At 36.7% G+C, this 16909-nt stretch overlaps 2 protein-coding genes across 5 annotated transcripts; both read left to right on the top strand.

Moving 5' to 3' along the window:
- The first annotated feature begins 2084 nt into the window (after positions 1–2084).
- Positions 2085–8150, top strand: LOC123225775 (AT-rich interactive domain-containing protein 1A-like). Of its 4 annotated transcripts, none has more exons than XR_006504185.1 (7): positions 2085–2238; positions 2956–3211; positions 3304–3519; positions 3678–7298; positions 7402–7586; positions 7689–7805; positions 7929–8150. XR_006504185.1 is itself a non-coding variant. In XM_044650011.1 (6 exons), the coding sequence occupies exons 2-6, from the start codon at positions 3005–3007 to the stop codon at positions 7747–7749; spliced, it is 4290 nt and encodes a 1429-aa protein (XP_044505946.1). In that variant the 5' UTR covers positions 2085–2238; positions 2956–3004; the 3' UTR covers positions 7750–8150. The 4 variants fall into 4 exon arrangements, 1 of the variants encoding a protein (XP_044505946.1); XR_006504184.1 differs by having other exon boundaries at positions 7689–7840; XR_006504183.1 differs by having other exon boundaries at positions 7689–7863.
- On the top strand, positions 7854–16165 carry LOC123225776 (tubulin beta-1 chain-like). Its single transcript, XM_044650012.1, has 5 exons — positions 7854–7976; positions 9736–11915; positions 13892–14807; positions 14892–15161; positions 15304–16165. Exons 3-5 carry the CDS (start codon positions 14414–14416, stop codon positions 15981–15983), a joined length of 1344 nt encoding a protein of 447 aa, XP_044505947.1. The 5' UTR covers positions 7854–7976; positions 9736–11915; positions 13892–14413; the 3' UTR covers positions 15984–16165.
- The last annotated feature ends 744 nt before the right edge of the window (positions 16166–16909 follow it).

The raw sequence follows: 16909 nt of genomic DNA, 5'->3' as shown, positions 1-16909 counted from the left end.
TATCTTTTAAAAATTAATTTTTTTAATTTAATATAAAATAAAAAAATTTATCCCTATAGTAGGAACTCTTAAATCTAGAGCCACTTAACATTTCAATCCAATTCCAATATATGGTATTCATCTTTACTTGATAATAAATAAAACATTCGCATTTATTTTTATTTCTCAAAAATTTCATAAAATAGGCTTTTTAGAGACTTTTAGTAACCAATTCAATCTAACATCGATTTATTCATATGTGTCAATTGGGTAAATATGTTCATAGTGACTAGGATAGTTATCTCATATCCAAAAATTTGCAATTCGTCTTGTCAAGATTCAACCTTTGATTCATTTTTCGTCAACCAATCCTTCATAATTCACATCTTCGATGAAAATTTTTCATTTTTAATTTCTTACGTAAGGATTCTGAAAATACCATATCCCTACTTTCACAAACAAATTATTGATAAAATTCTAAAGGAACAATTTTCTTTTGACCCAATTCTTTTTTTCTTCTTATTAGTGTAAAAAGAAAAGAAAATTTCAAAGTAGCAAAATTTTTCAAAGATTTTTCTTATATTCGAACTCAAAGCTGATGATAGAATTATAGTAGATTTTTCTTTTTGTTTCCTACTCAAACAAGCTTGTCTCTTTGCTTTTCTATTAATCTTTTATTCTAATCTTCCTCCCCGATATGATATTCTCATACCTACATAAAACAAAAATCCATTGTGGTCCAAATACTATATATTCCATTTACAATAGAAGTTCTCAAAAAAATCATTAAACATTGTTTGTTCTTGCTTATTCCTTTTGTTTTTACAAATTAATCCTAAGAACACATATAATTTAGAAGAATACGTGAGTGATTCACATGCAATATCTCTTTCTCTTATCAATGATTCTACCAATTAATGTATCCATAAATAATTGAAATTCAATTTCTCGATCTGTATCTTTAATATTTTGGAAAGTTATAAAGTTATTTTGTTAAGCCCGTATCAATAAACTTACAAAATCCTTCAAATAGTAATGATAAAACTTAGGTATTTTAGACATTCATGCATTTCCATCTTCGAGCATTTTGAATTTCCTTCCATTTATAAAAACATCCCATTTCTACATCTAATCATATAAATCGATCTAGCAATAATAGAATTTTGATTTTGTTTACTAAAACACGTGAAATATTACCTGATTCCATATATTATGGAATGTATGAAAATGGATAGTTTTCACGTATATCACAAGTGAAAAAGTTGTAGAAACTATAATAAACAGTGCAATAACAATAAATGCGAGAATGTTTACACCCATGATATTATTGTTTCGTTTTTTTTTTACTTCACAATGACTCACAATTTAATCTCATAAAGATGATAAACCTTTTTCTCGTAAATTCAATGAGAGGAATTCTATTTTGATGATATCAAATCGGATCAGTATCATGAAAAACAATATTTGAGCTATCAAGTTAATTCATCGTTGAAATTTTGAATAAGATAGCATAGGTACATCTTTCATCCACATACTGAATACAAACTTTGATATTGAATCAAAAGAATTCCTTTAGTTTATACCTTAACTACTCTATTTTATCTATCATTCTTTGTTACTTTATCTATTCTGCAAATCCTTTTCTCTCAGTTCAAATCTAGGTATCGTCTGATCAACAAAAAACAAAACTCAAAATCTTTTATTTTGCTTTGTTGATAAAACGCGCAAAATTTTTCCCAACAAAGTAAAAGATAAAAATATCTACTACTTCGACATCTTTTATTTATATTTACAAATAATTTACAAATAAATCTAAACAAACAATAGGAAAAAATCGAGAAGAGTTAAGTTTGAAACTCTCAGTTCTTTTTAATAATCTAATTTTTTTGAAAAATAAATAAAAATGGTGATAAAAATAGTCATAATATAATAAAAAACCAAATATTTCATAAAATTATTTTAAATTTAAACTAGAAATGATTGTACTCATAATCTTATTCTTTTGAAAATATTTCAACATATTTTAATTTAATGAAAAAAAAAAAAAATCCCTTTGTTTGGGTTATTCAGCTTAACGTTGGCCGTCAAACCAGTTACCTGCATTAGGTTTAGCCCATTAATATTGTTAATCATAGTTCAGCAGTTTCTATGTACGCAGTTAAGCTTTCTAATCGAATATTTTTCATTTTGTTTGGTTTTGCCGAAAAAAAAAACAAAGAGGAGCATCGCTTTGGCTTCTCGAACATTCCTCTCAGGCTCGTAAGAATTATTGCTTCCGATATCACTTGTTTGTTAGTTTTTCTAATGGGCACGGTGCATATCTGATCGCTAAAACCCTGAGAATCTTTGTTTTGTTTTATTTTATTTTTCAGTTTTGCAGGTATGTTTGGTTAGGGTTTTAAAGCACTGATAATTGAAACTATGAAGAGGATATTTTCGGTGCAAGATTAATGTGCATCTCAGCATCGCACTATGATGTTAAAATTAAATGATAATTAATTGATTTCTGACTTGTTTGGCTTTAATTTCTTTTATTTATATTCCTTTATATTGTCTGTTGTATTGACGAGTTTTGGGAACTTGGAAATGTCATATTATTGGCTATGGTGGAGTAGGAGATAGTGATGATGAAGTTAAGTTGTGCATTTGTGGGTTGTTAGTTTTTGTTGATTGTTTGTTAGTTAATTTGTGTGCATTGTTGTTTTGGTTTTAGTGCATGTTTGTGGCAGCCATACTTGTGTAAATATGTGACATTGATGTCCCTGTGTGATGTTTTCATGTTGTAATTATGAAGGGTCAATGGTGCAAACTGTTTGGCTATGAGATATACACATATGTGGTTTTTTGTATGCTCGTTAATATTTTGGTCTGTGAACTTATTATTTTCTACAAAAGTTATTCTGTCTGCGATTTTCACGTTCCATAGATAATGTTTCTATTTTGAGAGCTTGTAATGGTTGCTGTCTATATGTGCAGGTTGAGTGTTGACTCTTTTTGAGAGTCAAAGCTAAGTCCATAGAACAACATGGGTTTTGATAACGAGTGCATATTGAACATTCAATCTCTGGCTGGAGAGTACTTCTGTCCTGTTTGTCGTCTACTTGTTTACCCAAATGAAGCTTTACAGTCACAGTGCACTCATCTGTACTGTAAACTGTGTTTGACATACATTGTTAGCACTACCCAAGCTTGCCCTTATGATGGCTATTTAGTTACCGAAGCAGATTCCAAGGTTTTCTCTTTCTCTGCTTTGGACTTTTTTGCCATCTTTCAAGAAAAACGTTATTATTGATAAATTTTTTTCCTGATAAATACTCATTGCAGCCACTTGTAGAATCAAATAAAACACTTGCCGAAACAATTGGCAAGGTAACCGTTCATTGTCTATACCATAGGAGTGGATGCACGTGGCAGGGTCCACTATCTGAGTGCACATCACATTGTTCTAGCTGTGCCTTCGGAAATTCACCTGTTGTATGCAATAGATGTGGGATTCAGATTGTTCATCGCCAAGTACAGGATCATGCTCAAATTTGTCCTGTAAGTTGAGGAATGCATCTTGTATACAGAAAAAAAAAAAAGCTAATACTCTAGTAATTTTTTTGATTTATTTATTTTTTACCGTACAGCAACAGGGATATAAACTATTTCCCTTGTAATCTTTGGAATTTATTATTATTGTTGCTGTATAATAACAGGGTGTGCAGCCTCACACACAACAAGCAGATGGTGTTCAGGATGCTCCGGCAACAGGTACATCAGGTACAACTGAACAGGCCCAGGCTGCCCCTCAGGCGGGGGCGACCACTTCTCTGGTCCAGACCCAAACAACTGCCATCCCTCCAACTGGAAAAGATCCTGGCCAACAAGTAAACTCAAATTCTCAGGCCCAAGCTGTTGTTCAGGCTGTGGTTCCTTCTGCAGAACAATGGTATCAACAACAACAACAATATCAACAATACTACCAGCAGTATTCTGGTTACAACTTATATCAGCAGCATTATCAACAGTACTACCCGTATCAACAACAAGCAGTTCCACAATATCAGCACCAGCCATTGCAGGGTCAACCTCAGGGGTTTGTACAGCCACAACCACAGTCCCAACCTCAACTGCATATGCAGCCTCAACCTCAGGCTCAACCCCAAGCTCAGCCCCAGCCACAACTTCAGCCCGCACAACCACCTCCTCAGGCACCTGTGGTCACTCAACCTCAGAGTCTGACACAAGTCAGTGCACAGCAGCAAACTCATCCACTTCCACAGGCCCAGCCAGTCTCTCAGACTCAATCTTATCCGCAAGTTCAAGCTCATTCTTATACCCAAGCTCAGGGACATCCACAACCTCAGGCCATTCAGGCTAATCTTCCAACTATGCAAATGCCCCAGTATCAACAACCTCTTTCTCAGATGCAAAATAAGCAACCCCAAATTCAGCATCCGATTCCTCAACCGCAACTTCAATCTCAAACTCAGCAACAAACCCAGTCCCAGTCCCACACTCATTCTCAACTCAACCCCGCATTGCCCAACCAGACTCAGACTCAGCATACTTCAGCCAGTGCAGTAACAGGCCATCACTCATACCCGCAGCCGCAGCCGCATCAGCTAATGCCAATGGGTGGCCCACAGCAACATCCCATGCTTCAGCATCCACATAGTGGATCTTATCCGCAAATACAAAATCATTATTCTCAACAAACTCCCCAGATGCGCCCACCCCAACCTAATGCTACAATTCCAAATCAGCAGCAGTCAATGTTGTTACCTTTGCCAGGTCAAGTCCCAAACATTCCTCCGGCACAACAGCAACCAGTTTATCCTCATGCTCATCAGCCAGGAGTTCCAGGGCATCAGCGCTCTTTTGTTCAGCCAATGCAACAACCAATTCCTCAACTGTATGGTCAGCCACAGCCGCCTTTTACAGGACAATATCAGCAGGCGCCTTTTGCACAGCAACATCCATCTGTGCAATCCCAGTTGCGTCCACAGGGTCCTCCTATATCATTCCAGCAGCATTCTCATCCCTATTCACAGCCACGGTCAAATGTTGCACTATTGCACGGTATACAACCCCATCAGTCCCAAAATATTGTGGGACGGCCTATGAATCCTAATCATGGAGCACAATCTCAGCCGTATCAACAATCTGCAGCTGGTCTCCAAGGTAGAGCTGTTCAATATGGTTCAAACCAACCATTTTCAAATCAGATTAGCATGCTTGGGAGCAACAACCAAATGCAAGTGTCTTCTCAAAAACAGTCTGCGAGAACAGCAGAACAAACAATGTCTGAGAAGCAAGAGATTGCTGAGAAATGTGTAGATGAGAAAAAAGTTGAACCATCCTTTCAGAAAACTGCTAAATCTGATGGAAATACATTGGATGTGACATCTGGTTCTCAAGCTGATGCAGTAGGTATGAAGCTCTCCAAATCTGAAAGTGATGTAAAGTTCATGGTTGATGAGGTCAAAGCTGAAGCTGAAGTTAAAATTAATCCAGTTGATACTTCTGGTAAGGAGTTTGTTACAGATCTGGAGTCAGGTGCATTAGGAAATGCAGAGCCTGGAATTAAGCAGGTGGTGAAGGAAGAGATCGTAGAAAATGTCGAGGACCATAAAGATTCAACGAATGTTGACTGCAAACAAGTGGGGCATTCTTTGTTGGAAGAAAAGAAAATTCAGAATGGTTCTCTACATAAAAGTTCTCCATTGCATGTAGATTCACAATGTGGAGAAGAGAGTGAGGAGCTGCAGAAAGGCAAAAATATGCTTCAAGGTCCTGCATTAGTACCTCTTGGTGGTCAGATGCAATCTGGAGGTTCTGTGCAGTCCCCATCAACACATAATGGGTCCTCAACTCTTCAACAAGGGCCCACTGCACCTTCGATGTCCCAAGCGCCACATTCAGGACCATTACATCACACACAGGGCCTGGGGAACACTCATACACAATTTAGGCCGCAGGGCTCTAGTTATGTACCACATCCAGGACAATCTTTAATGCCTGCTGATAATTCCCAGCCACCTATGTTCAAGTCTCATGGTCCTGAAATACCTCCAGTTGGCATTTCAGGCTCAGGTGCTGCAGCAACCATTGGAAGGGGACCGGGTCATCATGGTCCTCCCCTTCATAGCTTAGAACCTCTGACAGCACCTCATGGTCCTTATAATCAAGGTCATCTGCCCCCTTCCCATTTTGGGGTTCCCAGAATATCACAAGGTAATGCTGTTGGATTGCAGCCACTGCAGCCAGTACCACCTGGTGCATATGACTCACAAGGACCACAATATGGCCCTGAAGGTCAAAGGCGTGGCTACTTGGATGGAAGACGCCCTGATTCTCATCTACTGGGCTCACTAGAACGGAGTCCTTTTGGGCAACCTTTTGGTTTACAGTCTAATACAATGAGAATGATTGGCACCTCAGGCCTTGAGTTTCCAGATGAAAGATTTAAGCCTTTTCCAGGTGAACATTTGAATCCATTCCCAACAGATTCAGCTCAAGGGGTAATTGATCGTGTAGAGCTTGAAGAAGATCTAAAGAAATTTCCTAGACCTTCTCATTCGGATATTGAGCCTGTTGCAAAACTTGGTGGTCGCTTTCCATCATCTAGGCCTCTAGATAGGGGTCCTCATGGTTTTGGTATTGATGTGGGAGCAAGGCCATATGATAGAGGATTGAACCATGATATTGGGTGGAAATTGGATCATGTGTCTGGCTCTGCTCCATCAAAATTTTTGCCCTCCTATGCTGGAGAAAGACCACCTGATATTCATGAAGATGCACCACGGAGATCAGATTCTGCACGTTCTCATCTGGAGTTTCTTGGACCAGGACCTGGATATGGACGCCGCCATATGGATGGATTGAGTCCAAGGAGTCCAGTTAGAGAATATCCTGGGATATCCTCACGTGCATTTGGAAACATTCCTGGGAATTTAGGTGGCAGCCATGCGAGATTGGATGATATTGATGGAAGGGAGTTCCGTCAATTTGGTGATCCAATTGGCAACTCATTTCATGAGAGTAGGTTTCCTGCCTTCCCAAGCCATTTCCGCAGGGGTGAGTTTGAGGGGCCTGGTAGGAGTGGTGATTTTATTGGTCGAGATTTTCTGCCTAACCATTTACGGAGGGGTGAACACTTAGGTCCTCATAATTTAAGGCTGGGGGAAACAGTTGGTCTTGGTGGATTTCCTGGTCATGCACATATGGCAGACTTGGGTGGGCCAGGAAACTTTCCTCATCCAAGACTTGGTGAGCCCGGATTCAGGAGCAGCTTTTCGCATCAGGGTTTCCCAAGTGATGGTGGATTCTATACGGTTAAGACTTCTTTGCTACTTATATTTTTTTAATATAGTGTTTCCATTCCCATGTATGCAAAGCGAAGGGACATCATAGGTTTCTCTGTCTTGGTAATTTCAGGGCGACATGGAGCCTTTTGACAACTCAAGAAAACGGAAGGCACCAAGCATGGGATGGTGCCGCATCTGTAAGGTTGATTGTGAAACAGTGGATGGTTTGGATCTGCACTCACAGACAAGGGAGCATCAAAAGATGGCTATGGATATGGTTCTGAGCATCAAGCAGAATGCTAAGAAACTGAAATCGTAAGCTTTTATTGTTTCAGTTATTCATTATCCCGCTAAACTTCAATTCGTCTTTGTTTTTGAAATCTCTTTTTTATTTCTTTCTTGCATTTTGGTTTATAGAACACCTGGTGATCGTTCAGTACATGATGATGCAAACAAGTCAAGAAATGCCAATCTTTAGGGCCATGGGGAAAATCATTAAGGCATGGTGGAATGCTCCAAGATGGATTTTATTGGGTGCTTGGCTGACCAGGGTTGAATTTGTTCTTTTGGTATTTGCAATTAGCGAATATAGGTGATTCACCCTTCCATGCCTCTTTTATACTTTCAGGGTGGTTTATGCTAGTCTTGTTATTTCAGGTTGCTGCCATGTTAAGGAGATGGTTTTTGGAACTGAAGTCAGTGGCAGTTAAGTTGTTGGTTTTGATTTTAAAATTTTCATCATAAAACTGGGTTAGTCTTGTGTTAACAATAGTATTTTCCAGTTTAAAGTGATCTTGCTTATTAGCTTTGCGTGTGATACATACCCGTGATGTTGAGATGTCATTTTGATATTTATTTTATAACTTTGTCATTCTTGAATGGTTGATGTGGACAGTATTTTGTGGTTTGGGTAGATGTAAAATGCATTTAAAATTTTTGTGTGGCTTGGGTTGCTTAAAATGTTTATAACATAGATGTTGAGTCTCCGCTCTACTTCCCCTTTTAGGTGTTGTGCATTTAGGTCTGAAAACAGAACTAGGTTTTTCTGCTTTTAACTGGAGACAATCCTTGCCATCTTGTTTAGCAATTGAGATCAGCTTCATACTAAATTATCTGTATAAGATTTCTGTTTCTTACTCAATCACTCTTCCCTTCTCAGCTTTTGCTTCGTGTTATGTTACACCCAATCCTTATTTATCTTCTCTTCTATATAAATTCTTTTACAAAATGCATCTTCTTTTGACCAGCCATTTTTCCTGCTCCAAAGTTTTTCTGCTTCATTTGTGGCATCCAAGAACAGAAATTTACTTGTTTACTTGCTGAAGGAATAGTGACTCTTGTTAAGATGCCTAATTGAAAAGAGAAATTGAAACAATATACTAAATTAGGGTATATTTCTGAACAAGTAAAGTATGACATTATGAATGCGAATATTCTAGAAATCTGTTCCTTTAATGGCTGTCTTTGCATGGCCATAGTGGTTAAAGAGGCTGATTTTAGTTGCAGATTTCACAAGTATTACGTTAGTGATTTAATCACCTGTTGTGATCTCATAAATCTGTGTTCTTTTAATCCAGCCAACAATTTCTAGGTTTGAATACTTACCACTGAGAGTTGGCTACTCTATTAAGTTGTATTTATCAAATTTTGTGTGGATTGCTACTGGAAGAACTTGTATTGAATTTGATCTTTTCTTAACATGTTAATGATGGGCTATCTGTTATCAATTGCACAATAAGATCTGAACATGTTGCCAGACTTGAAAGGGCATGGCTATTCCTCATTCCTACTATTTATTTTGGCGCGGAAGTTTGTTTTTGTGGACAGAATTTTTAATATGTTAAATATTAAGGGGATTTATCAAAGGTTACTCAATCTTATCAGATTAAGAAGTGCTAGTAAAAGTGCTTTTAGTTGCTTTCAGATAAGTGCCAATACCTGGGAAAGATTGCGAGATATAGGCTGAATTTTTTAGGGAAATTTACTCATTGATTCTTGGGAACTTAAGTTAGATAGAGAAATCTAGAATTCATAAAACCAGAACCAAGCTTATGTACTTGTATTATTTATCATATTACTTGGTTAGCTTCATTAAATAGCTGTTTGAGTGGAAATTGTTGGTTTAAATGTTGTGATCCCAAAAGTTTAGATTGTGAGATAATTTCCAGTGAAGGCTATCACCGAAATTATGGAATTTTAGTAAAAGGCCTTTAAAATTGGAAGAGCTATTAGAGTGTCATATTTACATTCTTCTAGCCAGTGTACAAGGGAGATATTTTCTGGTTTATTTGCTTAAATTTTATGATGATACTGTTTTTCAGTGGTTAGTTACTAAAGTCTATTCTTTTGCTAATTTCTTTTTATTAAATTTGAGGCCTTGTGCATAATACTATCACAAGTTGCTTTAACCATCAGAGTTGATTCTTTTTTGTTTCTGGTGAAATTTTTCTTTTTTCTATAATAGATTTTTTCAATTCGACCTGTCTTTTTTACGGGAAAGCAGACAGCATAGAAGCTGAAAGTTCAGTGGAAAGGTTTACTCAACCATCTTTTTAGGTGTGGTAAGATTTTGTTCAATATAAGGATTTTCTTTTTTGTGAATTCTTTCCATTACAGCTTTTTTTTTTTTTTTTGGGAATTGTTTACTGGAGATTCTATACTGTGTTTTGCAACACATTTAAATGTTTTTCCCACCAAGTGTTATGTGGAGGAAACTTGAAGGTAGTCTCAAGATCTTAAGAAACATAATTGACATGAGTTCATTTGTATACAGTTATCAAGTGTTATTGTATCAAGTTCATAAGCCTTCCCAGGTGCTCTAGTGATGGGACTTATATTTAAGAAATGAATTAGATATGTTCAAGTATCCTGTGCTATACTCAATATTGCCCCATGGTTTATGCAGTGATGAACATATAATTTATTGGAATAACGTCTAACTGGTTTGAGTGAAAGGACTAGTTGGCTCACTTCTATTAGGCTTTTGTTAGAAAAGTATTAGTGTAAAGTTGAGTCATGGGCTTCACATGTTCTGGTGACAAGGATTGGCTCTTTATCATTCTGTAATGCCTTGACCATTTTTGGTGCTAGAGTGAAATTTTCTTAGGCATTTCGAAATATATTTGGTTTGTCAATGTTGAAAATTTTGTATGTTTATCTTTTCCTTGGACTTATTGGTGGGTTACATCAATTTGATTGGCTTTTGCTTGGAAGATTATAAAATATTAGGACTGTTGTATAGTGATGCAGAATCTTCCATTTCTGCATCATAGGAATATTGAAGGGCGTTTTAGTTGAATTATCTATAGTTCTAGATTCAATTCTCTTTCAATCATTTGATTTTTTTCAGTTGACTCTTTTGGAGAGGAGAAGATCTTGAACTGAACACAAGTCTGATAGCATGCCAAACCAACTGGGTTCAGCATTTTCTGATCTGTGGTTCCAGCTCGTTAACATTTCATCCTGAATGATTTTTTTGTTTTGCTGTCCTTTTTCAGCATTTTATGATTTGTTTTTCCAGGTGTTTATTAGGTCTAGATTCAATTGTGCCATATCTATTGGCAGTTTTGCTTGGCAAGTTTAAATGAATCTAATTTTTTTTGGTAATTCAGTATGCATTAAAAAAAAAAAAAACCAAAACCACGCCCTACCTTGGGATATGCCTTGGGTTAGGCAAAGTTCTCAAAAGCGCCTTACCAAGACAAACCAAACCCAGCTCTTCTTGTAGAACTGCCTCCTACAATTATAAAGATAGTGTACTAGAGAGCATAACTATACAAACAAGCACATATCTAAATCCAAACAAGAGAATGAATTGACAATAATCAGCTTAATTCTAGCCACCTGTCCACCCTTGAATTTAAAGAAGAAACCCAAGCTCATGGCGGCAGAAGATCAAAATAGACAAAGTTGAGCTAAAACTGCATGAGAAGACAGAAACAACCCCATCTTGAAGGCAAATTTCTAACAGGATTACACTCACCATGGCAGAAACCCAATCCAAACTTCAACTACGTCCTGTGTCTGACATGCTAGTTTGATGTCGTTTATTTGTTATTTTAGGGTGTTTGCACAAAGAATTGTTTGTTAATATCCAGCTACGTGAAGTCAAACTTCCATCAAACCATGTAGTAGTTAGTGAATGAAGAACCTATTGAACTAAGCATTAGTTAGGGAGTAGAAAGCAATTTTGTGAATCAGACTGTTATGCTTTAAATATGTTTTTCTTGTTTTGTTATCCTTTATTAAATTATCAACATTAGCACTCTGTGGTGTAAGTAATTGTGGTTCCATCCTATTCTCTAGGAATATTCTTGTTTATAGGTTTTTGTATGTGACTTTGGAAATATTAATCCAAAAACAAAATTTTAAAGTGGAATCTCAGCAGGAAAGTTTAACCCTCATCGGCTGGGAAATACACTCCACAACTGAGAGTCTAACAAAATAAATATTGTTTGTGTTTGATCACAACTTTGATTAAATTTTGCAATTTTGGCTCCTTTGAGAATCTGTTAATGCTTCATAGATCAATTTGTTATTCTTGTGAAAGTTAGGGCTTTCATGGAAGTTATATAGGGGAGCCTTCACAATGTTGGATGGAAAATCTGGGAAGTAAATCGTGCTTCTTCATTGTGTTTGTACCAGGTTTGTGGATTTATTCCTGAATATTGTTTGTTAAGATATTCTTCTCAACGGTAGTGTTTCACTTTCCAAGTTTGAAGAATTTTTCTCTACCATCCTCTAATTGTATTGCATAGTAATCAGTGTATTTGGCCTTAAAAAAGGTAGTCTAAACACTGTTGTTTCTTCTAGCTGGTAGAACGCATAGCTGAAATTGAGAACTTTGGACATAAGATGGTGTAGGTATGTTTTGGTGTCCTAGATAAGCATAATGTCAGTATGTGAAATGTTACCCTATGTATATACTTCCAATGATGTCTCATGAGGCCATGGGGTTCATGTTGTATTGTGACAAATACAGTACGTTTCCCATTGCAAAAAATGACGGATAGCTATATGCCTATGTTTGGCTAGCCTAACTTAAGTTATACACCATAGGTGCTGAATCATGTAAAAAACAGATTTAATGTTTGTGCCAATTTGTGATGACTGGAGGATAGAAAAATAATATCTACTAAAAAAATGAAGTTATCTGAAGAGAGTGACCATTTTTCAGTCTTTACAGTAAAGAAGTATTTGAGTAAGGTGTTTGAAGAGTCTTGGACTAGGAATATTCCTCTAACTTTTTCTTGGTAAGTAGATTCCTCTTAACTATTTATGGAGTGATTTACATTTTTTTTTCCCCAAAGTTTGTTCTTAAAAGTTAAAACACTTTTTCATCATCTATTGAATACATAAATCTCACTTTTTCATCTATTTAATCTATAAATCATACTTTTTAATCTAAAAGCTAATTCTTTGAAAAAAAAAAAAATGATGTTATGAGGTTAAAATAGTAATTTCTCTTAGAAAATTTAAAAAATGGCTTTTTTAAAAATCTCGCTTCAATGTTTTAAATATGAAAATTTAACCTTTTTACAAGTTTTGGAAATTTGCAATCTAGTCTTTGCAAGTCAAGTTTGTAAATCTTGTCATAAACTCCACCCTCCAAACCCATTAGAAGTGCAACCACCGAAACCAAAATATAGCAAAATTGTTAAACATGACAGTTTGACCATTATATAGGTTTGGTAACTTTCAATGTAGTTTTTGTAAGTTAAGTTTGGAAATATTAGCTGTCATAACAAATATGATATGCAAAAGGTTATTTTAAAATTTCGTTTGAGTTGGAGTGATATGATAATTTTTGAAAGTAAAATAGTCAAGGGTAAGCTGGTAATTTAACTTTTTGATAGTGTCAAGATTCTTTTCTGTGGGAAGATTTAGGTTTTTGTTGAGAAAATATGATTTATGTATTCAGTAGGTGGAAAATTGTTTTAAGGCCACACCTTGGGTGGAAAATGAAAATCACTCTATCAATTAAATGATACAAATTTTAGCCTGAACTTAGACGCAAATTGTATCAGGGGGCATTTTTGGTCCATATTCTGTGTTTTACAACTTACCAAGAGGCCAAAATTTACATAGTTTTGGATACTAACGGACATGTGTTATCATGTGATTGATGAATTTTAATTAATAAATTAACATTGACATATCATCATTAATATCTAAATTAATATTTAGTTTTATGTGTACATAGGAACAACTACTTTGAAAGTTTATTTCCCCATTTGTTTGTTACTTCGCTGGAATGTTTCAACTTTATATGCTAACCCGATTTGCAGTCTCTGCTCTCTCTTAGCAAGGTGTCGACAAGGAGGTCTGCTTTCAGTATTTTTTTTCCTGTATGAAAATGGAACTTTTTTCTTGTACATGTTTTAGTGGCTTCCCCATGTATGAACAACAGTTTATTCTGTATGCGTTATTCTTTCAGGATAGGCATGCTTTATGTACTATTGACTAAATAGATTTATTCTCTATTTAAATTCATTTTTAATGTTCCATAGTCTATAATGGCTTAATCCCAAGTATTTATATTACATTCCTTGTTTCACCCTGGCTTGCTCAGCAATCCAGAAATAACATGATATGCTTTTTGGCCTTGACTTTGCTTCCAGAATACGTGTGCTGTGCTACCGAATATGAGGGTTGTAATTTACAAGTATCAGCTTTGGGCTTCTTGTCTGGGTCCGAATTCCTTTGTAATGAGAGATTTTTACCAAGGCCATTTTATATGGTTAATGGGCACATGACACGTGCTAGGACGGCTAATCTCTCTTTTAGTCTTAAAAATAAGCACACAAAACGGCGTCGCCTTTCGTCCTTACAATACAGCGGAAGTTATGGAACAGAACGGAATAAACCCACTTAGTTGAGTCCAGCTGTATCCATACATTTTGAAATTCAAAAAATTTTTTTACAACTCATTGTTCAGCAACGGTTACTTTTCCCCTGTTATGTTATGGCCGTTGGATTCTCTCTCACGCATTGGCTAATTAAAGAAATAATAAAAAACAGATCCTCTTTATTCTCTTGTCCTCTATAAAGCCTCTCTTGTTGCTTTTTCATTTATCTTCAAATTATCTCTGCCGCTCGCAGTTTCCAAGTACCTCTCAGTTTAAAATTCAGAATTTTGAAAAATGCGTGAAATCCTTCACATCCAAGGTGGTCAGTGTGGCAACCAAATCGGTGCCAAGTTTTGGGAGGTGGTGTGTGCTGAGCACGGTATAGACTCAACGGGGCGCTATGGTGGAGACTCAGATCTTCAACTGGAGAGAATCAATGTCTACTACAACGAAGCCAGTTGTGGTAGGTATGTACCCCGTGCTGTTCTCATGGATTTGGAACCTGGAACCATGGACAGCGTCAGATCTGGACCTTATGGTCAGATTTTCCGGCCTGATAACTTTGTTTTTGGCCAGTCTGGAGCTGGTAACAACTGGGCCAAAGGTCATTACACTGAAGGTGCTGAGTTAATCGATTCTGTTCTTGATGTTGTCCGTAAAGAAGCCGAAAACTGTGACTGCTTGCAAGGTATTTCTTTTTTTTTTGAAAAATATTACGTTTTTTATTATTTGTTTTTTGTTTCGGATAGGTGATATTGTTTTGGTGTTGCAGGGTTTCAGGTATGCCATTCATTGGGAGGTGGAACTGGGTCTGGAATGGGAACACTGCTGATTTCAAAGATAAGGGAAGAGTATCCAGACAGAATGATGTTGACCTTTTCTGTGTTTCCATCTCCTAAGGTGTCTGATACAGTGGTGGAGCCTTATAATGCTACTCTCTCTGTTCACCAGCTAGTGGAAAATGCAGATGAGTGCATGGTCCTTGACAATGAGGCTCTTTACGATATTTGTTTCCGCACACTCAAGCTCACTACTCCCAGCTGTAAGCTTTCTCTTTTTGTTATTTCGTTTTCTTTATATTTATATCTCTGATCATACGTTCAAGTTTTTATTTTCAGTTCAAAATTTTAATTGGATTTCATTGAGACGTCTGATTGTGATATATTTCCCTGTTGTTTTTACAGTTGGTGATCTGAATCATCTAATATCTGCCACAATGTCGGGTGTTACATGCTGCTTGAGGTTCCCTGGTCAGCTTAACTCTGATCTGCGAAAACTTGCTGTTAATCTCATCCCATTTCCTCGTCTTCACTTCTTTATGGTGGGTTTTGCTCCTCTCACTTCACGCGGATCACAGCAGTACCGTGCTTTGACAGTCCCTGAGCTCACCCAGCAAATGTGGGATGCAAAGAATATGATGTGTGCTGCTGATCCTCGACATGGTCGTTACCTAACTGCATCAGCAATGTTCCGCGGTAAGATGAGCACCAAGGAAGTAGATGAACAGATGCTGAATGTACAAAACAAGAACTCTTCATACTTTGTTGAGTGGATTCCCAACAATGTCAAGTCCACCGTTTGCGATATTCCGCCAACTGGTCTGAAAATGGCATCGACATTCATAGGCAACTCTACGTCTATACAGGAAATGTTTAGGCGAGTGAGTGAACAATTTACAGCCATGTTCAGGAGGAAGGCTTTCTTGCATTGGTATACTGGGGAAGGTATGGATGAGATGGAGTTCACGGAGGCTGAGAGCAACATGAATGACCTGGTTTCAGAGTATCAGCAGTATCAAGATGCAACAGCTGATGAGGATGAAGAGTATGAGGATGAAGAGGAGCAGTACCGTGAGGAAATGTAATGATAGGTTATTTTGGAGAATTGCAATGTAGCAATTCTTCTTACTTCAAACTGGAAGTTGCTGATTCTTTGTCATTTCAGGATTCAAAATGCAGACCAGTGATGTAACTTCCAGCTTTCATTAGAAATATTATACTAGTACTAGCATATATTATTATCATAAAAAAAGATATTCATATCGAAGCTATTTTTGTAAACCAACATCTCAAACGCCCAAAAGAGAAAAAATTTCAACAGTAAAGCTCAAGGATCAGAATGCTAAATACTTCCTTGGAAAAAAATTGCGATATAATGTAAAATTTACAAATCAAGGGGCTTAAAATTTGCCCTTCTAAAAGCTCTCATAATAAACCTTAACAAATTAACAAAGCCAATTCACGGCACACTCAAGAGTACCAAAGCAGCCTAAGATGGCGACTAGTCTAGCAATTGCTCTGGGTCACTAGAGACCCTCTTTTAACTTCCTCCAAAGCTTCAGTTCTTCAGCTTCTATGGCTCTGGCTCTCAATAAACCAAAGCGAAGGAAGAATAAGAACTTTTAAGAGGTGGCTTAGTTTTTGCCTAACCGGTTACTACATGGCAAAAACTCATTTGGAGTGTTTCTTACGAGATCACTAAAATCAATCTCTACGAATTTCATTTTTTCTCTTGTTTTTATAAAATCTTTTCTTCGTTTATGTTGCTTAAATTGTTTCATTGTTGTTATTGCTATTTATTAAAAACAAACCAATATAAAATGAGCTCACTATATGTGTCTTTGTTAACATATTTTTGTTTTAATACGTTGGGATTTAAGGTTTAAGGGTAAAGGGTTAATGCTTAAAAGATTGGTAAGGTTACTGGCATTAGCAAGCCCTGTAACATATCATTCTCCTGATATTGGCTTTTGTTTCAGGATGGTAGGCATGGAAAAGCTTGGGGAATTGC

Source organism: Mangifera indica, chromosome 9, assembly GCF_011075055.1.
Source record: "Mangifera indica cultivar Alphonso chromosome 9, CATAS_Mindica_2.1, whole genome shotgun sequence".
Classification (NCBI taxonomy): domain Eukaryota; kingdom Viridiplantae; phylum Streptophyta; class Magnoliopsida; order Sapindales; family Anacardiaceae; genus Mangifera; species Mangifera indica.
This window is presented reverse-complemented; position numbering and strand designations above follow the sequence as displayed.